Consider the following 23656-nt stretch of genomic DNA (forward strand, 5'->3'; position numbering starts at 1 on the left):
TCGGATGAATTTAACCAATTAATTCTCAGGCGAGTTAATTGTTACTGGCGCATGTTCCATGACTGTAGGTACATAAATACACCATCATTTAAAATTAGCTTTAGTAATACGTTATTATTGTATCTAATGCCATAATAACGACTTTGTAATTTTCCGAATTTGTCTGTATAGACATAACAGGTGCAAAATTAAGTGACACACACTGAGCTATAAAAATGAAAATCTCAAGTTTTAAAAGATATAATTAATTACAATGCAAAGTTAGAGGATATTTAGCGGAGAAAGAAAAAAAACACACACATTTTGAAATGAACTAGTTTTCATCTAAATTGTGGTCTGCCATAGCTACTAATTATATGAAAACTTAATACTTATATAACATTTGCTAAGAAACTGCAGATGCGTTTTCGGCTTTGTATAAGTTCCAAGACTGTGTTTTCAGGAATCCATAGTTATCCCTCTGTCTGTCTGCTCTAGTTTTTCAGGGCCTATCCGTTTAAACGATTTTGACGTTTGCTACAGAGGTAGCTTGCATCTCAGGGACGGATATAGGCTACCTTTTGTCCCGTAAAAAAAAAGTTCTCACAGGATCTTTTAAAACTTGAAATCCACGTACACTTCATTAATTTGGTAGGTATAGAGGTAGCTTGCTTCCCGGAAATGGATAAATGCTTTTCATCCCGGAAAACCAAAGAGTTCCCACGGGATTTTTAAAATCTAAATCCACGCGGACGAAGTCGCGGGCATCATCTTGTTGCTAGTGCTTGAATGGCGACTCCACACACGAGCACCCTCTAGACCTCTAGAGTCTAGATGATCAATGATCTGAATCAATCAACTGAACACAAGACCATGTCCTGTGGAGATCCTTGCAAGGCATATTATGTTCAGCAGTGAAGTCCTTCGATTGAAGAAATCGACGACGCAAAAATTGCGACTTTGTCAAGCCCAAATGACTTCAAACACAGGATAGCTGAAATATCACGCGACCTTAACGTGCAATCGAACAGAAAATATTATATTCGAATATACATTCGATCGTTTAATGTGAAGGTAACACATGAGCGTGCTTCTGGAATTCGAATTTAACTAATCTAATAACGCGCCAATCAAAAAGTGCTGCTGTATATGGCGGCCACAAGTATTGACAAGCACCTGTAAAAGTGGTGGCGATCACATTGGATCGGAGACGGTCGAAGTGATACAGGGTATTCAAGAACCTTAAGAAGAAAAAGGAGATCCTAGCAAGACACAAATTATGTCTTTCAATTGAATCAATGACACAAAAATCGCGACTTTATCGTTCAACCCAAATATCACGCGATCTCAACGTGTAATGAACAGAAAATACACATTCGATCATTTAATGTGAAGGTAACGCATGAGCGTGCTTCTGGCATTCGAATTTAACTAATCTAATAACGCGGTTGTGTTACATACGTCGTAATTTTTTGGTAACAGCGTAATAAGGATACCTACCACAATTACCTCATTTCTGGTTATGCAACAATCCACTGGCTGGTTTTTTCAACGATTTTCTATTAATTAATTGTAAGAACTATTTTGGTATCAACCTTGTAAATCTATATATTTACTAGCTTATGTTCACGTCTTTGTCCGCGTGTACTACACAAATTTCGATAGTTGTTTGAACTGTGCGTTGATAGATCAGTGAGTCAGCTTTTCCATTTACATATTTAGATAAAAGGAGAAATTGACTGACTAACATATCAATGTTATAGTTCAAATTGTTGGGTTAAAAACTTGAGATTTTGGATGTAGATTCCTGTTGTTTTCATTCTTGTACATATAAGTTAGCCCACAACTGTGATCTCTCAGTATGCCTGGAAGTAAGTGATGATGCAGTCTCAGATGAAAGCAGGCTAACTTGACAGGGTTGTGACAGTTTCATTAAACCCATACCCCTGATCAGAATCTGATTTGGAAAGTAGACCTAATAATGGAATGTGCATGGATTGAGGACACTTAAAATATCTGTATCAGACAAAACAGGGGTTTAACAGTCCACTATGCAATTAAAGAGACCACACTCTTGGACTACACTAACTGTTATGAAGATTATGTTGATTAATAAATATATTTAAATTACTTACATGAGTAGTGGCAGCACTATGGATCAAAGGAGTTGGTTCAAAAATGCACACTTCAGCACCATATGCAGCAGCAATCTTCCCGGTGTCAGTGCTGCAATCCAGAGAGCTGATGCGGACGTAGCCATGGATAGCACCAGGAATGATTTGGACTCGCTCAAAATTGGACGCTAGTATCACTATGTTACATCCCGCTGCATATGCCTAAAATAATAACATCTTTATTATAATTTGTTGTTGCTATTCAAAAAGGACTCCACAAGCACAGTCAGTTGCATTCAACTTTAAAGTCTGAACTTCAACTGGTCAAGTGTATGTCGGACTCACACACAGATGGTTCTGTACCATTGTATAATAATAATTAACACAATTAAATTTTGTGATAAAAAAATTAACACAATAAAAAATGTGGACACAAATTCACAGTTTTCGGATTTTTTGCTTAACTTGTGCTTTAAGAATTGCTACCTGCAAAATTTCATCATTCTAGGTCAGCGGGAACCTTACAGGTTTTGGTTCTCTTGACAGTAATCCCTAGTATTGATCCCATAACGGTTCCTTATTTTTCTCTGGAGATGAGCCCAAAAAACGAATTCCTTTAATGTACATATAACATATGTAAATAACAATGTACATTTCACATCAGATTTATGGTATCTTATGTGGATATTACTTTAACTGTGTTTTGTCAATTATATGTTTACGTTTAATTAAAGCTTGTCTGATGATAAATAATGTTTCAGTCTATTTTAGAATATGGCTCTTCTAACAGAGTTAAATAAATAAATCTGTATTCAACTCTGCATTGCATTGAACTGGAAAACATAATTAAATTATAGTTTCAAAAACTTAAAACAAGATTTTATGATTAACCTGTAATGCACATAAAAGTTGTCAAGACCCTTTTAGTCTCAATATGTTACCAATAGAGTAGAGACTCACTGATACAAGTCCTACAATCCCAAATTAGGTAGACTTGCTGAAGAGTATCGTTGGCCTAGTCCCACCTCCATCAGGCTAGCTCAATGGTACCATATTATAGTATTTTTATCATAGTTGCATAAGTTTGCAAAGTTTGAAATTGATACTACTATAATAATTTAAAAGTAGGTAAAAAGTAAGTTGTCAGTTTTTCTTACATTATTAAGAAGTAATAGGCAAGCTACTTATATAAAGCTTGTGATAAGTAGAAGTAATAATCTTCCAATAGGGTGTTTCAATTTCTCATTCCAAAATGTTTATGTAATGGGATGAACGGAGACTGAACATTATTTTGAAAGCCAGCTAGCTTTCAATAGATCTCATAATTAGTAAATGTTTAAACAGTAAATAGCTTATCTACACATATAATGGTATATATAACATTTTCAAGGTAAACAATGCCTTTAATAATAATAGACATTTAAATGCCCGAGCAATGTAAATTAGTATTCAAGGAAAATCTTTTCATGCAATGATCCACAGTGGCAAAAACTCGCGTTAACTGTGCAAATTGATATTTCGTCTCGGACATAAATTATTATATTCTTATCAAGGTTTAATTACATTTTCCTGCTCACAGACAGTCTGGTACCCATCAATTACAACTTCTAGTACCCTAGATCACTGGTCTCGAGATTATGACCCTTATAACATTAAGATTTGGACAAAACACTTACTGTGAAAGGTATTCCTTCCACTGATCCTACAGCAAAACATTGATCTCCTGAATTACAGGCACCACTAAGTACTTGATGACAGTTCATAATGAGCTATTATAACTAAAATTCCTTTGCTATATTTGTACCAAGCTGCAGTAGGACACAAGCATATTTTTAATAAAGTAATACATATTCTTAGCAAATAAAATCCAACATTTCGTATACTTTTTCTTCTATTAGTTTTACGATCACGAATATTTCTCTATGACACCACACATCGAACGTGAGAGAATGACGTATGTAATGCGTGAAAGAGATAAGAACAAGAATTAACTTTTAAACTGGTCTCACACCTTGTGATTATGTCCGACTAATCGGAATTTTCGGAGATGTCGATTGGCCCAGTTTCTTTTCGGTTCCAACTTCCAACACCCAATCTCATCCATCCATCAGTCCTGGCCAAGCCTAATTTTCATAGACTAAAGACCTGTGTAGCTAATCAGATTGGAAGGTGTATAGACTTCATAAAACTGCCAAATCTACTAACTATGGTTACGGGTTGTAAAGTTACGGGAATGATTCTATCGTTGACAGTTTGATGACGATGACATTGACAAGTAGAACTTGTCAAATTAAAATAGAATGATGTGAACGAGTTGTTTTTGTGTGTTGAATATTGATTTCATGTTACGAAAAAGAAAATAAGAATTAAGAAAGATTTTTCTGTACAAAACGATACTTTCCAAAATTAACTGTGTTGTAGTGTTCGCGTTCACGTAACTCTCTTGGAATCCTTGTTGAGTCCTGTGGTTCATACAGCAACGAAGCAAAGGTAAGAAGAAAGTTGATATTACAATAATTATGTTTATTCAAATGTCTTAGCTTGCGTTTTATTTTATGCTTAATGAACATAGTTTATTTGCACAAAAGTCACAGCAAACTATTACAGATAGTAAACTATTTAAAGATCTATTCATAATAAAATAAACCCCTTATCATTTATTGTAAAAAAAATATTGCTCCTTTTTGACATTTTACCTACTGTATATTACTAATTACTACCCATATTATGAATCAGAACCTTCAAACACCGCACAACAGAGCAACAGATCAATGTGATTTTTAGCATGGATAAATTCAACGATTTGATTACTTTTTAACCCGGAAAAAGAAAGAGTTCCCACAGTTTTTTTTTTTTGAAAACTTAATTGCCATGCATGCAGATAAAGTTGTAGGCATCAGCTTGCACCTACTTAATATATAAAAAGAGAAATTTACTGATAGATATCAACATAGTTCAAACTACTGTTTTTAGAAACTTGAGATTTTGCCATTAGAAGGTCAAAGTGAAAGCCATTTAATCAAAATAAGTACATTGTTACTTTATGACTGTCAAATTGTTGAATTTGTAAGGTATTTGATGTAATGGTCATACTTGATGTGATAGTACATTACAAACACACAGTACAAGTCAATCTTCAGCTTTAAACTAAAGCTTCGAAAGTTCCAAACATGAGGTTTCCAAATATGTTTCTAATCTGAGAGCCCCATAAAAAATTCAGCCGATTATTATCTTTATAAAATGACCTCCATTAAGAATGGATTTTCAGATATTCCACTTGAGCAAAGCTATTGTGCGTTAGCTAGTTTTTACAGAATATAATTCAATTAAAAAAAACTTGGTCAAGTGCAGGTCTGACTCACATACGAAAGATTCCAGACCATCATACAAGATAAACCTAAAACTTTTATGTAGAACATTGCAAGTTAATGACGAACATCACCATCTTTATGTTATTTACTAATTTTATTTTTTATTACAATATTTTAACGTTTTTTACACAGATATGACAGACAGACGGACAAAAAAGTAATCCTATAATAATAATAATAATAATTTTCTTTATTTAGGGTAAAAACCCAAAAAAGTATACAAAAATGAAATAATATTATATAAAATACTAACATTATTTAAATTAAATTCAAAATAGCACACTGGAGGTAAGCAATTTTGAGCTATTTTCAGTTAGAATCTTGATGCATCAACCTCCAATGTGCTATAAGGGTTCCTATTTTCCTTTTGACGTTCGGAACCTTAAAAATTGAAAATAAAGAACCATCTATATTGTAAATTATACCCGTAACATTGGTATAAAAATCAAACATCTGGATTACTAAATGATACATGTTTATTTATTTCCTTACATTGTATTATCAACAAACATATTATCACAATTATTCATTCAGCCAGTATCAATTTTTACTGATATGATAAAACTGGAATCACTGGCCTTTATTTCCCGCCAGCAGTGATGAATGAAGTTTTATTTTTGAACAAACTCTTGTGTTCCTAATTGAGGTTAATAACTGAGTAATACATATGTACCTTATACTTTGCTACTGACAAAATTCATGGTCACACAATTTTGAACCTTAATCTACATGCAATCAATGCTAAATAAGACATTATTTCAATGTAGCATTACTTTTAAGATGCTCTGCTCATAATGAACATGTATGATGTCATACAATCTTTTCCTGAGCCCCTGGCAAGGCCAATTATATGTGTTATCTAAATCCTCAAACTGCAAGAGATTTAGTAAATGAGTACTATCTATTTGTTAAATTATTCTGAAAATCACATTTATGAATATCTGATGTACATACAATACCCACAGTATTTTCTAATAAAGCACTAGCTTTTGCCCGCGAATTTGTTGATGTGATATAACTTATAGCCTAGCACTCGGAGATAATGCAGCTATATATCAGGGGGAAAAAATTACGAATCAGATCATTAGTTGCAGAGATTGGATGTAGGACATCCAAACATACATCTTTACTTACCTATTAATTTATAATATGTATTATAGTGTAGATATGTTGCTTATAAAAAGTAATGAATTGTTTTCAAAAGTTTCTTGATAAGATTACAGACAGTACAGGGGCAAGATAAGACAATACATAATAATGCTAACTAGAAAAGATTTTTAGAAATTCTATTCGAGCGAAGCTGGTGTGGGTCAGCTCAGCTAGATATAGAAGGAGTTATTTACAAAGTTTTCAAAAGGATGCTACTGTGGTTGGAACTGCATCTTTTTCAGTCCGCGCATCAAAGCGAATTTTATGTACCCAGTGACACTCGGCGCCGCGCCGTCAAGACGAAACTAATGAAGAACGTATCATTTATCAAAATGGGTTGAGCCTAGAGTAGTTACGCGTGGACATAGGAATGGACATAATACCAGGTTAAACACATCCGCCTTCGCCGCAGTCGGGTAAAATCGGCAGCTATACAATAGGTAGCAAAAAATTTTCAAAAGAAAAATAAAACCGACTTCAAAAACCAAAAATACTAAAAAGTAGAAAATAATTTTTGTTTAGCTACACATGTAATGTACCTAGGTATGAAGTCGAGCGAGCATATTATAAAACAAAATTAGAAATCCAAGAGTGAAGCTCGCCCGACTTCATACCTAGGTACATTACATGTGTAGCTAAACAAAAATTATTTTCTACTTTTTAGTATTTTTGGTTTTTGAAGTCGGTTTTATTTTTCTTTTGAAAATTTTTTATTTCACAATTTTTAGTGGCCCCACTGTACTATAATATGCTATGCCCAGTTAAAACCCTACTGTTTACTAAGCTATTACAGTGATCGCGAGCAATTTGCTCTTATCCATTGAGTTCTGTTCTCCATCTCCGAAGATATTCATCAGATCTTCACCAAATTTATATGGGACCACCTGCACAGTATACCCTTTCAAACAAAAAAAAATTTTCCAAATCGGTCCAGGGGTCTTTGAGTAATCGGGGAACATACATAAAAAAAAAAAATAATAATAAAAAAAAAAAAGATCCCGACGAATTGAGAACCTCCTCCTTTTTTGGAAGTCGGTTAAAAATTAAAGTGAATAGCCAACTGCAGAGATATAACGCAGTTAGTTGTTAAAGTGCATTCAGAGCGTCCTGCCCACGCGGGGGTCTAGCTATTTATAGCACGCACTCCCGAGCCCTTCAATTAGTGGTTTTTGCTTGCGCTCCTGGCCGTTCAAAGACCACCTGGATAAACGATTACTATGCTTTATTTATACCCTATACTTAGTTGCTTAATATAGCCCCGATAAGTAAATATAAGTGCGTAATTACAAACTACGGATTTGGTAAGTATAATATGTAACTAAATTGTCCGCATAATATTATTTTTAGGGTTGTTTCGTATCATCAGAAAAAAGAAATCTTTACTCACTCCTTTACACTCCTTTGTCTGTGTGTTGTCGTCAAGGGAATCAATGGGTAAGCTTATAGCACATGCAAAGGGAAAAATCCGAAAACCCTGGATTTGTGGTTAAATCACAAGAAAAAGTGTTATTTCTTTTACGATGGTATGGAACCCTTCTTGTGCGATTCCGATTCACATTTGACCGGTTTTTTTTAATAAGCTTTCACTTTTCAATATATAGTTTTCTTAGTGATTCTGAAGTCTGAGATGAATTCGAGCATCGAATATGGAAGTTTTTGTACACACCGAAACCTCACTCAAGCCCCAAGACGCCCAATCAGCGCTCAATCTCATCAAATCAATGTGTGACCTAGGGTAAGATTGATCGTTATATTGATGTCTAGAGTAGATATCATATTTTCAGAGCAAGTCTCGTTACTATCTGTCATGAATCTAATGACTTACGACAGAGTAAAAACGAGACAGATGTATATGTCTCACATAAATCGGTCTCGTTTTAACTCAATCTTAAGTCAGCAAAGTCAAAGTTACTACCTACGTAAAGGACGACTCTCACTCCACCCTGCCAAGTTGTCGTCGCCTGCAAGGCTGGCTACTGGCACCGCCACGCTATAGGTTCTCACTTCGTTGTCACGCGAGCGAGAAGTGCTGATGTTGCTTACATATTATAGCTCTACCGTTTTCCCACACACACAAATTCGGTGCGGACAGGTCGGTGTTCCGATAGTAGGTAGTAAAAGGTAAAAGTAATAAATAACTAAATAAATAAAAGTAATAGTTAAATCAGTTCGTTTGTATGGAGTGTCGGGGGTTTGCTAGAACACTGTCCTATGCAATTGGGAAGTACAGTTTTAATCACAGTCTTGTACTGCATAAAGCTGCAGTCTTCTCCATTTCAAAACATCCATTCTACACGAAAGCCTCTATACGAAAATTTACAGGCAATAAAATAGCGACGTTTCCACTCCAATTTTATGTTTCATACTTTATTCATGTGAGCTTCATATTTGGCATGATCTACAGCTGTTATGTCACGAAAACTTTTTATCACGGCCACGGGCCAATGCAGTAGTTATTCCATATTAGCCTGAACTAAAATAAAATTTATCTATCAACGTATATTTTTGGCTATATTCTATCAACTTTGTTGGCTGTACCGCACTAATAGCGTCGGCTTCTGAGCCGTAAATCTTTACACCGTAAGAGAACCTTATTGCCCTAATGCTGTATCTAACAAGAAAGTTAAAGGTCAAGTTAGATAAACGTCGTGTGTTACCGTTTACTGAACAATCTTTGTTTCAATTTTATCAGTTTCTCAAAGAAATTAGTGTTTTTCTTTGTAACTCATTACGCCGAATTTATAAAGGAAGCAGTAGATGTAATAATTTTATCAATGGGATAGTTGTTTTATTTAGGCATGTACTTAGTTTATTTTTGGTATAATCATCTCTTTATAACTTTTTCGCTACACACGACGTGACATAAAAATATTAAACCATAGGTATCATAAGTTATGATTGATAACATGAGTTCTTGAGTAGGTTTTGTCTAATCCGACTTCAATTTCAATATCTTTAAGTTCAAAAAACAATGCAGTTAACCGTCAGAACTTCCGTTTACCTTACCAAATGTAAATAAAATTACCATTGAGGTCATAATTTGGTACAATGAATGTAACTAGGTAACGTTAAAGGTTAAGTCACGCATGCGGAAAACGTTGGACGTAAATCGCGCGTTCTAAACGCGCGAACCACACGGTCCAATTATCCTAATCTTATTCAGTCCAAGGCGGTGAGTATGCATAAGAGCGGCGCGGTTATCACAAAAGCATTGAAATAGTTCATAGAAATAGTTGTCATAAAGCAGTAATTAAACCCTATAGGCAAAATATAGTGATAGCAAAACACGGATGCCCGCGCCGCTTGGCTCTGAGACGGGTTTGAACTTTGAAGTATCAACGAAAATTATGAAGCCATGTAAATAAATCCGGAAAATACTAATGTTTCGTGTTGTGTCGTGACGTGTCAGAAGCTTATCGGTTTCATACATTACACACTATATTGGAGGGTCATGATGCCGCCTTGTGTCGTGTCTCTAACAATACTTTAATGTATGAAACCGATATGTTTCTGACGCATCATGATACAAAACGACACGCTAGTGACTCGCGTGGTTTGCAACCGTGCTGATTCGCTGTCTAAACTAGTCCTAAAACCATTTGGCTGTGGAGCCTGAACAAGACGTCAGACAGTCGGGCGCCGCGCCGCTGTTTTATCGTGACACGACTTACGCCTACGCTTTTTACAGATCTTCATCTTCTATAGGCCTTTTGCTTTGACGGATGAGATGAAGTCTCAAGTTAGTGTGAAGAATTTTTAGCCTTTGTAGCACTTCATTCATCGATACTTGTATGGCGAATGAAAAAATCGATCAAGTGCGAGTCGGATTTGCACAGGGTTCCGTACCATCGTACAAGAAATGTCACGTCAACGGGAAGTACCCTGTAGGCTTTGATACCCTTGACGGGTTTTGACAGACAAGCAGACAAGTTATCCTATAAGGGTTCTTTTTTTCAAGAGATTCGGAAACCTATAAATGAACAAACACATAATAAAGATGAGCGGACATGGCTCGAATTTCCGATGCTTTTAGTTGTGTTGCTGCATTTTAATTGCTTCTTTCTGTTTCTCTTCCAAATAAGTGTTTTTGGTTTTCCTGGAAGAAACTGCAACAAGGGTTTAACCGGTAGGATACCAAACAAGTAGCATTTTGAGTTTTCAAAGAATTACTTAGGTAGCCAAACTAAATGTAATAGTTGTAGTCAAACTATATGTACAGAAGTTATTTCTAGATGCGTATAATTAGTCTCCATAGAACTAAAAGCAGAGCACTTCCATTACTAATGGAAGCTCACCAACAAAAGCTTTGTTGACACACTTAATTAGGCAAATTGCCTCCATTACCACTATAATTAACTTTGAAAGAACAGACATCATTGCTACAACCAACCAACTAAAATTTTGATCATAGATTGTACAGATTTACTCACAGATGACTAAACTTAGTTTCTTTCATCTGTGGATTTACTAGTTACACGGGGAACGGTTGGCATTATAACTTGGTAAAACATCTAGCGGATTTTCTCATTAACAGGTAATAAACATTAGGTCCACGTATGCACTGTGCCTATTTAAATACAGAATGTATACGAAAATTGTGCGTACAAGATAATAGTGCCTCAATCCATACTAATATTATAAATGCGAAAGTGTGTCTGTCTGTCTGTCTGTCCGTCTGTCTGTCTGTCTGTCTGTCTGTCTGCTACGCTTTCACGGTTCAACCGCTGAACCGATTTTAATGAAATTTTGTACAGACTTAGGATACATTCCGGGGAAAGACATAGGCTACTTTTTATCCCGAAAAAACAAACAGTTCCCGCGGGATCCCTAAATACTAATCCGCTTGATCGATTTGTATGAAAGGTACCGAGGTAGCTTGCGTCCCTGTTATTGACATAGGCAACTTTTTATCCCGGAATATCAAACAGTTCCCACGGGATCTTTAAAAACTTAAATCCACGCGGACGAAGTCGCGGGCATCCTCTAGTAAAAGATATACTATTAAAACGTGAATTTGTTATAGATACTCGTACATAGACTTATATATAAGTCTATGTACGAATATATATATTACTTCGTATACTCGTACCTACTAACTAGGTCACCTGATAAACAAAACTGCATCATTAACTTAAAAAAAACCGGCCAAGTGCGAGTCCGACTCGCACATGAAGGGTTCCGTTTCATCGTACACGATACACTTAATGTGAATTAGTAAGTTATTTTTTCGTCAACTTTAATTTTTTTTTTTTGTGATGTAACCACAAATTCACGGTTTTCGGATTTTTCCCTTGTGCTATAAGACCTACCTAGCTGCCAAATTTCATGATCCTAGGTTAACGGGAAGTGCCCTATAGGTTTTCTTGACAGACACGACGGACAGACAGACAACAAAGTGATCCTATAACGGTTCCATATTTCGTTTTGAGGTACGGACCCTTAAAAATGGATCTAGTAGACATTTTGGATCCCATACAGATTTTATAAACATACACATAACTATCGATTGCACCCTATTTACTTATTTAACTTCATCAAATGAGTATTTTGTAATGAGTCAAACCATGAAATGAATTTTTATAGTGCTATAAAAAAAAACTTGCGACTTTAAAAATATTAAAACATATCGAACCGATGCGAAGCCTCTAACGACCCCTCTTTAATGAGAACAAGGCTTAAGAGGCGAAGGTGAAGGAAATTCGGGAAATGAGAAAATCAAAGTAGGTACTGTAAGGGCGTAAGTGAGAGTAGATACTTAGATAGCGCACCTCGCAATATAAACTGGACTGATCGATTTTGTCTGTGACCTAAAAACAACAATGTGCACTGAAAATCCATCCAGTTACCCATACATGCCAAAGTCGCATACAAGAATTACTTATTTGTTATGGTACCTATTATGTTGTTGAATATTATGTCATAGGTGACAGGACTTAGGCACGGTAATATTATCTGTAATATTACCGTGACTTAGGCTTAAAAATCTATTACTTAAAAAATGTATGTTTCCTAAACGGTTGTCTATAACGCTTTGCTGTTTTCAAATTCAATTTTTAGGTGCACATTTTCTGAATTCAGCAATTTCTAAAGGATTCTATAACAATCTATTTATAGGTTATGGAAATGTCCTCTCTCCTATACCTACCGATGTTTCTACGTTATAATTATAAAATATCTATCGGTTACGTTTTTATGTGCGGTCTATATTAAGCGAAAGCGTAGGCTGCATTGGTATACCCATGCATTGGTATACCCAAGTACAGGTCGTCCCTTATCTTAGAAAATACAGGACATCACTCAACATTATCACAGTTCACGAGATTAAGCCCTTATTCGCACGAGTGTTAAAAAAGCGTTGCGTTAAAACCCGGCTTTCATTTGTCCCGGCGGAATGCCTTTGTTCTATTTGAACGCTTTTTTAACAGTCGTTAAAAAAGCTCTCGCGCGAATGAGGCCTTAGGGGATTTGTAACAAAACGTCGAGACTCTTAAGTCACTGGCAGGCGTCAAATGTTCCTATATTTGACGCTAGGTAGCCTATGAATCGCCTATTTTTCTTTGATTTCACGTTACCTATAGCCTAATATTTGACATATATCGTCGATTCATGATCAAACCGAGAATATCTCACTCTAGTTCACTCTGACAGTAGGTATGTATGCAAACGATTGTTTGCAGGTTGCCTTGTATGTAAAATTTTATCATTACTAATACAGGTGCTTTGAAGCGCGCGTTTTAGGTAAGAGCCTAGAGAGTAGAGATCCGATTAAGATGTACACAGGCAAACGTGCGTTATCAGATTTTGGAACGCCGTCATTTGTTATACATTTTTGATTTTCGACACACGTTGGCTGAAATGGAGAACGACCATTTAGTTACTAATTTATTTAAAGATGATGAGAATGGAATGAGATCCAAAACAGAACAGCTATTTGGGACATGGGAAGGCCAGATTACAAAACTGGAGTAATTAATGAACGTTACTTGGAGGAAATGGTGGAATTTTTTATGATTCTGAAGATAATTTGGAGAAAAAAGCTGTTCCATGTATGTCGTAATATTAGCTGTTTCAGAATTCCTTGTCCTTTGTAGCGACGACGCGGCAGAGGAGCAACACCCAAACAATCATTTCCACATCTATGAAGTTGATCCAGTGCGCACATTTTACCAACGCGACGCTCGGTCGTAGAAGTCAGAGCTAAACGCGCGATGTGTACGCTGCTAACGCCAATGTGTACTACACTTGTACTGTGTATTAGATATTTAAGCCTGAGGCCATACACCACCCGTACAATCCCGATCTGTCTAGGCCATCTTATTTGTGCTAGTGTACTTAATGACCTCCAACGACATTCAATTTGTTAAAGAGAGCTTTTCATCGTACCCATCGCCCCTACAGGCGTAACCTATTTATAGCATAAATTAAATATACATGATTACAGAAATATAATTAAAATTAATCACGTAAAGTCTGAATAAATAAATAAATGTACACACAGTACAAACTACAAACTAAGGAAAATTATTAAAAGCATCAAACAGAGATATCACAACAATTTTGAGATAACTGTGCCTTTCAGTTAATTGATCCAAACTTTCAATATACCTACTAAATATTCAGACTTAACATTCAGCTGTGACATTGTGCTAATAACAGGGCCTTACTATTAAACGGTCTTAACAAAAGAGACTAACTACATTTATCAAGTATTTTGTATAAACTTACAAAGACCCGTGCAAAAAATAAGTAGATAAACGTTGGGGCTTGGAATTAAAAAGCTACTTAAATAACGCTGTAATAAACAGTACCTAGTTACGAGAGTTATCATTTGAAAACAAGTCTGTAGAAGTGTAGAGTGTAGGTACGATATAAAATCTCAACAATGAAAAAACCTTTGCGAGACCTGCGAACAACCGTCTAATCTTAACGCTTGACACAGGCTTCAAAGGGATACTTTTTGTTCTTTTATTTTTCGTTCATTTGTGGCCGAAGTCTGTATGAAGAGGATCCTAGTTGTCTCGCCAGATGTTGGTCGTGAGGGTGCGCGCGCATTTGCCTTCGATCCGTATTCATTTGAATGAACGATAGTCACTCGTAGAGTATCAATAGCCATAAGTGTGTCGTCTCGTACCGGGCTCTTATTGACAATGAATGAAGATTTTTTTTCTATAAAGGTTTTCCCATGTTAAATAATTTTTAAATACATGTCAAAAATTGCGGAAAGGGTAGGATTCGAACCTGCTTCTTCTGGGATCCCTTTCCTTTGTTTCTCTTTTTCCCTTGTTTTTCCTTTCTATCACTAAAAACTATCTATATGGAACCTATATCCTACTTATGAAACCTGAATATTTAAAACTGCCAAAAATAAACACTGAATACCCATGATATAATGAATAGATCAGTGATAAAAGTAGGTACTTATTTTTGTTCGGTGTAGTCTGTAAAAACCGGCCAAGTGCGAGTCGGGCCTCGCTCTTTTACGGTTCAGTACATAATTATGAACATCATATTTTGGGTGTGTAAAATATTTATTTTTTAAAAAAACCGTGAAAGAATAACCCAAAAAAATGATAGTTTGTTTTGGTCACAGCTTACAAACTATTTTATAAATCGTTGTTTTCAGTATTTGTTGGTTGAATGAAGTATGTGGTACATGATATACCGAAATTTCATATTCCTAACTAGTTTAGTTTTTGAGATAGCTCTCGTCACAAAAATGGTCTAAAACTGATAACTTTAACGCCCCCATTTCGTTATTTTTCAAAATAAAAAAACAAAAAAATTAATTCCTACTCTACTCTATGATACCCCACATGCTAGGGTAAGAAAAGCAATTTTTTCCGGCTCCTTTTTCATGTTCTAATTAAATATTTAATTTTGGTTCAACATTCTACACAAAATACAAAAATTTCAGGTATGTAATTCATTTAGTTTACGAGCTAGAGACCTGTGACACGTGGACAGACAAACAGACAGCAGAGTGACATTAATAGGGCTTCGTTTTTACCCTTTTGTTACGGAACCCTAACAAGTAATACATAATTTGTGGAGGTGGAATCTTCAGATATAGGAGATTCTTTTCAAATCGCTTATTGAGTCGTAAGGTTGCACTCGTTTTCGCTTTAATGACTATAATTTTTACACAAGTTTGAAAACTCTTTGGGCCCGCCTTCCCGCCCACGTTTATGGAAAAATAAGAGGTTCTTGCTTGCCTATTTTTCTAAGACACGGGTAAAACAAGCAGGGTTATTTAATGTAGGCAGCACACGTAATTTTCATACCTACTCCTAATGCTTTTCACAGATATAATAAACAATATTAAATCTAGGTACGTGATTTACCAAAATATAATTTCGACTCCAGTTCAGTGCGGATTATATAAAAAGCTGACGCAGATAGGACGTGGTTTGGAGCTCAGAGCACCCTAAGCTGTTGCCTGTAATAATAACTACGTTGGTAACTTTCGATAATGTTACGAGTAATCCTGACATATGATTGTACAAAATAAAACTTTTATTTATTTTTATGAACGAAATATATCTATTAATATTTAAAAGATATTTTCGTATATTTTTTGAGAAACTTTATTTATCTCCTTCAGCTCCAGCAATGCGCGGCACTTCAATTACTTTTTAACCGACTTCGAAAAAAGGAGGAGGCTCTCAATTCGTCGGAATCTTTTATACATTTCATAATATTTTATATCAAATCTTTAAAAAGAGCTACCGCCGCGTTTCTTGCTGGTTCTTCTCGGTAGGAAAGGCATTCCGAACCAGTGGTGGATGCTTTTGACGATTCAAAAGTACTTGTAAAAGTCTAATTGAATAAAAATATTTTGAATTTGAATTATTGAGAAGACATCCCTAGTCGGTTGCCCAATTCGTCTCCAAAATAATATCCATGATAACAATCTATGTTTACCAAATCTAGGTTTACATACTGGTTTCTTGGAATCTTGAACCCTAATCTGGAACCCTGGGCTCTGGAAGCCCGTATCTTAAGGGCCACCCCTTTATATCCATAAAAGGATATATATAAATATATTCTATTATGTTATAGTCTTTTTAACCGACTTCCAAAAAAGGAGGAGGTTCTTATACATGAAAATTGGGAGTTTGGCTTTCGATTGAAAATGAATAAATATACGTGTTCACTGTTTTTAGAAATTCCCCTATCATGGTTGTTAATTAATCGAGGATGAATGTCTTTTATGCTTCAACTTAGTTATGTCCATGAAAATTGGATTTTCAGGATTTCCGTGTTTCAGGATTTTTGGAAATTCTACCAGCTCATAAATTTTTTGTATGGATATAGTTAAAGACCAGTACTTTTATTCCGGAAAATCAAAGAGTATCAGCCCACGAACATCGTTAATAAATAAATAAATCATACATTTGAAATTGAATTTATAACGAAGTTTTCCAATGACACTTTTATTTTTCGTGAGCTGGAGTAGCAGGGTGCGGTCTAGACTAGCACAGTTCACGAGTTCACTCTGATTTTAGGATCATTCATGAGTTTCATGACACTACGGAACAACGACCTAAGATTAGGGATTTTAATGAATGAGAAAGTGAATTTGTACTAAGTTTATGATATATTAGATAGTTCTCGTTACTTTTGTCCCGCGTGGATTTAGTTTTTTAAGGATCCCGTTGGAATTTAAAAAAATATTTTATCGATGCTTCCTACCTATCTACGTCATAATATTATAAGAAACTAGTGTGTGAAATTTCATACTTTAAGGCCCAGCAATTTAAGAGAAGTTTTACTAGCGCGCTTCCTAATGCTTTTCATAAAAGCTCCTCTGTGCGTTGCCAGTCAGTTAGTTATATTATTACGTATGTACATATTTGAAGGTTTTCGTCTTTCTCCGGCCACTGAACTGCGAATGGAAATAGATCTTATTAAGTATTTCTTAAGATGCTGCGTGGGAGTAACCTTGGCGAAAGCTCTTTTGATTTGACGCCTGCGCAAGGTTACAATTATATGCTTAATATTTTATTTAGGTACATTTTATTTATATTAAGTACATCAATTCTATGTATAATTCTATTGTGCTCTTGTTGCTGATAAGATCCGATCCCAACTTCTTTATTCACTGGCTCCATACAATGTACCCTTGGTCTTACTCTTCCGCGCCTGTATCTTTACTTTCAATAAAATATTTTCATTTTTTCATTACTTTATAAAGCCTACATTTTTTACCTCCTATACATTTGTTATTAGTAAGTACTTCATATTTTCCTAATGTAAAGTTTCTATAATATATTATTCAAGAATATTAAACAAGAATTGATGCCAATTCATACAAACGCTACACAAATTCCCTACTGGACACTCAAGGCACGTTTCAACACGAAAACGTGGCAACCTAGATCCCACCCAACCCAAAAATAAAAGGATAGCAAAATGTTGTCGCTATTTATGACTTGCGATTTAATAAAAAATGTACATAATGTAGATATACGTATGTATGTAGGTAACTCCTTAAGTTAAACTTTCCCTTTATATTTTGGTAAAATCTGCTATTTAAGATTTGCGCTTTTGAAGAGACTTGAAACGCCGGGTGACTGTACTCTATTATAGGTACCATAGAATAGTACCTACCATACCAAAACTGTTCATTATTTTGATATTATTTTCTGATGCCTGACTCGATTATCTCTATGAAAATGAAACTGATTTATTACTCAAAACGAAATAGTTCTTTGTAAATCTTTTTTAAAATAGCTTCTGTAGATTATTAAAAATCAGTTCTCCTTGGTTTCTAAACAAATGACGATATGATGAAATGATAATGAACGATATGAAAGTGTAAATAATATATAGAACAATACATAATGTAGAGTCACAAATTATTATTGGTTATGAGAATATCTATGTTGTTTTGATTGTCTTATTATACCTACTTGTGTATATAAATTTATTTTAATACAGCCGCAAAAAGTATGATAAGCAATACTTCGTTTGGCGAGAAACTTTATACGGAGAGCTGTACAACTAATAACCGACAAAGTTGGAGCACTGATATAAAGTAAACGCGCTGCTATGAAACACGAATGATGACAAAACTTATAAAGCATAATTACATTTTGCACTATAACGGCGGAATACTGAAACGTCTCTTAAGAACTTTCACATTTTAGGCTACGTACCTCTCAAGGTAAAAAGGAACCCTTATTGGATCACTTCGTAGTCGGTCCATCGGTCTGAAACATTTTATCAGGAACGCGCGGAGGTGTCAAGTTGTTTATATTAAATACTTAGGTCTTCGATACTAATATATTGACTCCTTTTTTTGCTGGAAAATACAATTACGCAAAATATGGCCATTACCACACTGCAAATAAATCAAAACTTATCCTGTTGACCTAGAATCATGTCTGGCAAAAGCTAAGCGTAAGCAAAAAATATTCTGAAATAACTCATTGATTTGTTACAAAAAATAATAAAAATTACATAATTAATTATTATACATACACCGCGGTGTGCGAGTCTGACTCTCATTTGGTCGATTTTGATTTGTAAATAAAATGGCAAAAACACGTCAATTAAAGAAAATGATAACTACCTAATATAAAGACAAGTTTTAGTCCACCTAGTTCACTCTTGTCTAGCCAATTATACCTGAATGCTTCATATTCTATAGCTGTGATTAACTACCAACTCATTTACGAAAATTATATATCCAATTAGATGCAATATTTATTTTCATGGAAAATTGGTACTTATGTGTCGGTTTCTTTCTTATAAGAAAAGACCACCAATTACAACTATTTATTGCGCAGAATAATAAAATACTTTGGCATTACGTCAGCATGCACGATCCGATCTAATTGTGGAATTAAGTATACTATACGATTAGTAGTACACCATGCACGAGGTGGTAATTGCTTTTGTAGTAAAAAAAACAAGTTAGTCCGACCATTTGGCACACTTTAAAATGAAATATAGATAAATAATTCCCAAATATAATTGTGGATTGATATCGGGTCCATGTAGTGAGGGGGCGAGGCTGCGCGCGCAGTTGCATTTCGCTACCACCCGCCTCAGTCTGCCCCACGCTACGAGCTACATGAAACCGCTACGTCGCGTAGCACCGTAGCTATTCTAACTCACTGACTGTGTATTGTGACGAAACGGGATTATAAAGGAAGGTAGGCTTTGTCGATATCGATGTATTAATGTTCTATTTGTAACCTTTATTACTCACGAAGGAAAAACTTAGTTAATTTGTGTACTAATAGTGTTGTAATAAACAAATGCTTTTGCTACAAAGCGCTTTTGTCATATTTCATCAATTTACATTCTTTTTCTTACCCTTAGTGTTCATACAGGTTATATATAGATTTTTTGTAATAAATCGTTGTATATTTCCTAATAGCGTGTTAAAATTATTGGTTATTTATAATATCAGTGAAGTTCCGTCGTTGCGGCGCCATATTAAAAGTAGGTAATGTATTAAAGGGGAGACTCAATAATTTTAAGATGCAATTTGAAGGGCTTAGTTAAGCACGCGTGGGCATTATGACCTTTCTTTGAAATTTAAGAATAGCTTATAATTACCAGCAGTATATTATATACAAGACATTTCAATTGTGAAGGTTTTGTAGTCCATAACCTTTATTCATATTTTCAAAAGGTGAAGTGTCAAATTGGCGTATTTGTGATATAACGTTGAGCGTTTTTCTATCCATAAAGAGGTATTCGTAACGTTCAAAGGAATCGCCCCTAATCTCCTCCTAAGGAAGAACCAGATAGAAGCATATTAAAATCACTACTCAAATGCGAAAGTGTGTTTGTTTGTAGATTTGTCCTTCAATCACAGTGCAACGGAGCAACGAATTTACGTGATTTTTTATGGATATAGTTGAGCACCTGGAGTGACTTAGGCTACTTTTTATCCCAGAAAATGAAATAGTTCCCACGGGATTTTAAACTAAATTCACGCGGACGAAGTCGTGGACATCATCTAGTATTATAGTAATCATTAACCCCCGACCCAAAAAGAGGGGTGTTATAAGTTTGACGTGTGTATCTGTGTATCTGTGTGTCTGTGTATCTGTGTATCTGTCTGTGGCATCGTAGCGCCTAAACGAATGAACCGATTTTAATTTACTTTTTTTTGTTTGAAAGGTGGCTTGATCGAGAGTGTTCTTAGCTATAATCCAAAAAAATTGGTTCAGCCGTTTAAAAGTTATCAGCTTTTTTCTAGTTTTCTTGTAGAAAAGAAGGTTAGATAACCCTTAGGTTCATAATATTCAAGTGTCAATTGACAAATGTCAAGCTGTCAAGATGGACGTTGCCTAGATATACATAATTATTTATTTGAAAATGATTTGTCGGGGGTGTTGAAATTTTTTAATTTACACTTGTTTTAGGATTTCTCTTGCACTAGGTATGTCGACACGTTTTTGACGACTAAATTCAACGATTTTGTTTAATATTTCTGGTTAGTAGTTCAATTAACTTTTGATAATAACATATTTTACCAATTGACTTACCTAACTGCTAGCTACTAAGTTATACTAACGCCTCTTTTGCTTTTGGCCATTAGTAAAAAACCTATTAGGTCATCCCGCCTGGCGCCGACTTCTTCTGTGTAGGGTTGCCATCTATTAAATTTATAAACTAGGACAAGAGCACGAAAACCAGTACTTATTATTTGTCTATTCTTTTTTAACTTATAAGTTAAATAAAGAAAAAAATACATTGGTAACAATCTCATTTGAAAATTAAACAAAATCTAAAAAAACCACGCTGCCTGGATGGATCAAATCAAATCATATTTATTTTGCCAAATTGTGGATAAATGACAGATATAGTACAATAGACCTTCGGGAAGTGGTTGTAAATATTCAGCTTTTAAAACTTTTTACGAAATGTAATCTTTCATCAAGCAAGTAGGTTTAATAAACAGACTGATTTGAGATCCTTATTGACTATAAGTTATTTTTATCACGAAGAAATTCTTTCAGGGACTTTTTTGAATAGAATGTGTAAAAATGGGGTTGTGATTCGAACTTAAGAGGGCTCTCTCCGTCACTCGTTTCATACAATCGTAGTTCCAATTTTGAATATTAAGCAACTAAAGTCCATGAAATTTTGCAGACATATTCTAGAAACTAATATCTATGTCTGTGGTTTTCCAGATTTCTGTTAAAATATTCGGTTTCAAAGTTACGCGGTATTAAAAATTTTCATACAAATCTTTGAGCCCCTGTAATTTTAAAACTACATATTTTTAGAAAAATCTAAAACACCACAGACACAGATATTAGTTTCTATGTCTGCAAAATTTCATGGACTTTTGTTGCTTAATATTCAAATGAAATTGGAACTACGATTGTATGAAACGAGTGACGGAGAGAGCCCTGTTAATAAGGGTTTGCTTGGTGTTGTAGCGATTGCCACATTCGCAAGAAGATGTCGCTTCTAAAACTCAATGAATCAACAACGCTCGAAACACTAGATGGCAGCACGGGTAGCCTAATTGAAAAACTCAAAATAGAACACGCAACTTTCAATCGCAATGACAGAGCGTTTACCAGATTGCACTATATATAGGAGTTTCGACGCACAACCGTTGGCCCAGCTGGCGCTACCGAGCACAACACCGCTCGGTTGGGAAATTTCCCTATTGGTACGGTCGAGCACACAGCACAGCTCCCGTACAGTGTACCTACTTGTTAACCATAAAACTACTTACTTTCTATTTATATAAAGCAAAACCTTGCCTGTTTAGTATTCGTGCCAACCACGCACGATATTTTTTATAAGAGGTTTATCTATCCTACATCATATGAAATAAGTACTTACCTGTGTTTAGTACTTTTATATATATACTAATTGATGTGCTCAACTTCTTAGGTTTTTTTAAATCCCGTGAGAAGTCTTTCATTTCCATCCAGGATGCCAGCCTTGATTTAGCACTTGAGCCGTGAAAAAGTAACAGACAGACAAACACACTTTCTTTATAAAATCAATCACTACCCAATACTCATGTTATAAATGTGTGTTTGTTTGTTGGTTTGTCCTTCAATCGCGTCGCAATGGAGCGAAAACGGATCGACGTGATCGTTTGAATGGGCATAGTTAAAGACCTTGAGAATGAGTGACATAGGCTATTTTCTATCCTGGAAAATCAAAGAGTTCCCACGGGATTTTTAAAAACCTAATTCCACGAAGATAATATCGTGGGCATCAGCTAGGAGTAGGTGTATGAATAAGAATGGGTAATAAATAGTTAATTAACATTAGGTATACCTTTTACCTGATGGCGGGTCGTTGGCCCCGATTAACCTAGCTCTACATTTATTACATTAGTATATGTATAGCAGTTTTTGTAGGCTGAGCAACATAGTATGGGGCGTTGGAGGCACACTTGACCTTTTTTATATCTTCACCTCTTTTCATCGAAGAGAATACCTATTACGTCCTGTTTGGTACTTCTTATTTAAACATATAAAATGATAAGCTGAGTAATTTATCAACGCACAGCTCAGAACGCGAGTGAGATCGCGAGAAAAAGCTATTTTCAATATACAATACACCGTACCTACATAGAAATACGACAGTACTTTTTTATTCGGTCAAATAGAGTTACCATAATATTGGATTTACCTACTCGTCAGTAGACTTTTACCAAATGTATGTCTCATAAAGCTTACATCCGTAAGTATAAGTTGTTTCGCGAGTAATAAGTAAGTAGATACAAGTTGTTTTCAGGTAACTTTTTAGTAATCCGCTTTCGTGCTGGGAACACCGACCGCATTTGTATCTTTGGTACTTACGAGTAACTCAATTTTTTTTAACATGGAACCGCCCAGCGAATTTTATTTATTTAATTTAATTTATTGAACTTATTGTACATACAACAGCAAGATCGAGTTTCCTACCCTCTGTAATATTGCGTAGTTAAAATAAGCTTGAAATCTAATTTGTAAGATTTATTAATTCAACTAGTTGGCCGGCTTACTCCAGCACCGCCCATATTATAAATGCGGCAGTGTGTTTGTTTGGTGGTTTGTTGGTTTGCCT

At 35.2% G+C, this 23656-nt stretch overlaps 2 protein-coding genes across 16 annotated transcripts in view; one reads left to right on the plus strand and one right to left on the minus strand.

Annotated features, from left to right (window-relative positions):
- Positions 1-4042, minus strand: part of LOC123874443 (dmX-like protein 2) — a 57854-nt gene extending 53812 nt beyond the window's left edge. For all 7 annotated transcript variants that reach the window (XM_045919786.1, XM_045919784.1, XM_045919787.1 and 4 more), the window contains exons 1-2: positions 3770-4042; positions 2115-2315 (exon numbers count right to left, since the gene is read on the minus strand). In XM_045919786.1, coding sequence (XP_045775742.1) covers positions 2115-2315; positions 3770-3856 — 288 coding nt within the window. In that variant the 5' untranslated portion in view covers positions 3857-4042. The remainder of the gene's footprint in view (positions 1-2114; positions 2316-3769) is intronic.
- Positions 4043-4378: 336 nt separating this feature from the next.
- Positions 4379-23656, plus strand: part of LOC123874423 (endophilin-A) — a 46346-nt gene continuing 27068 nt past the window's right edge. For 8 of the 9 annotated variants that reach the window (XM_045919742.1, XM_045919747.1, XM_045919749.1 and 5 more), the window contains exon 1: positions 4379-4583. The gene's annotated coding sequence lies outside the window, so the exon portion shown is untranslated. Of the gene's footprint in view, positions 4584-19674; positions 19774-23656 lie in introns of those variants that run through there. The other variant, XM_045919743.1, reaches the window with a different exon arrangement.

Source organism: Maniola jurtina, chromosome 18 (assembly GCF_905333055.1).
Source record: "Maniola jurtina chromosome 18, ilManJurt1.1, whole genome shotgun sequence".
Lineage (NCBI taxonomy): Eukaryota > Metazoa > Arthropoda > Insecta > Lepidoptera > Nymphalidae > Maniola > Maniola jurtina.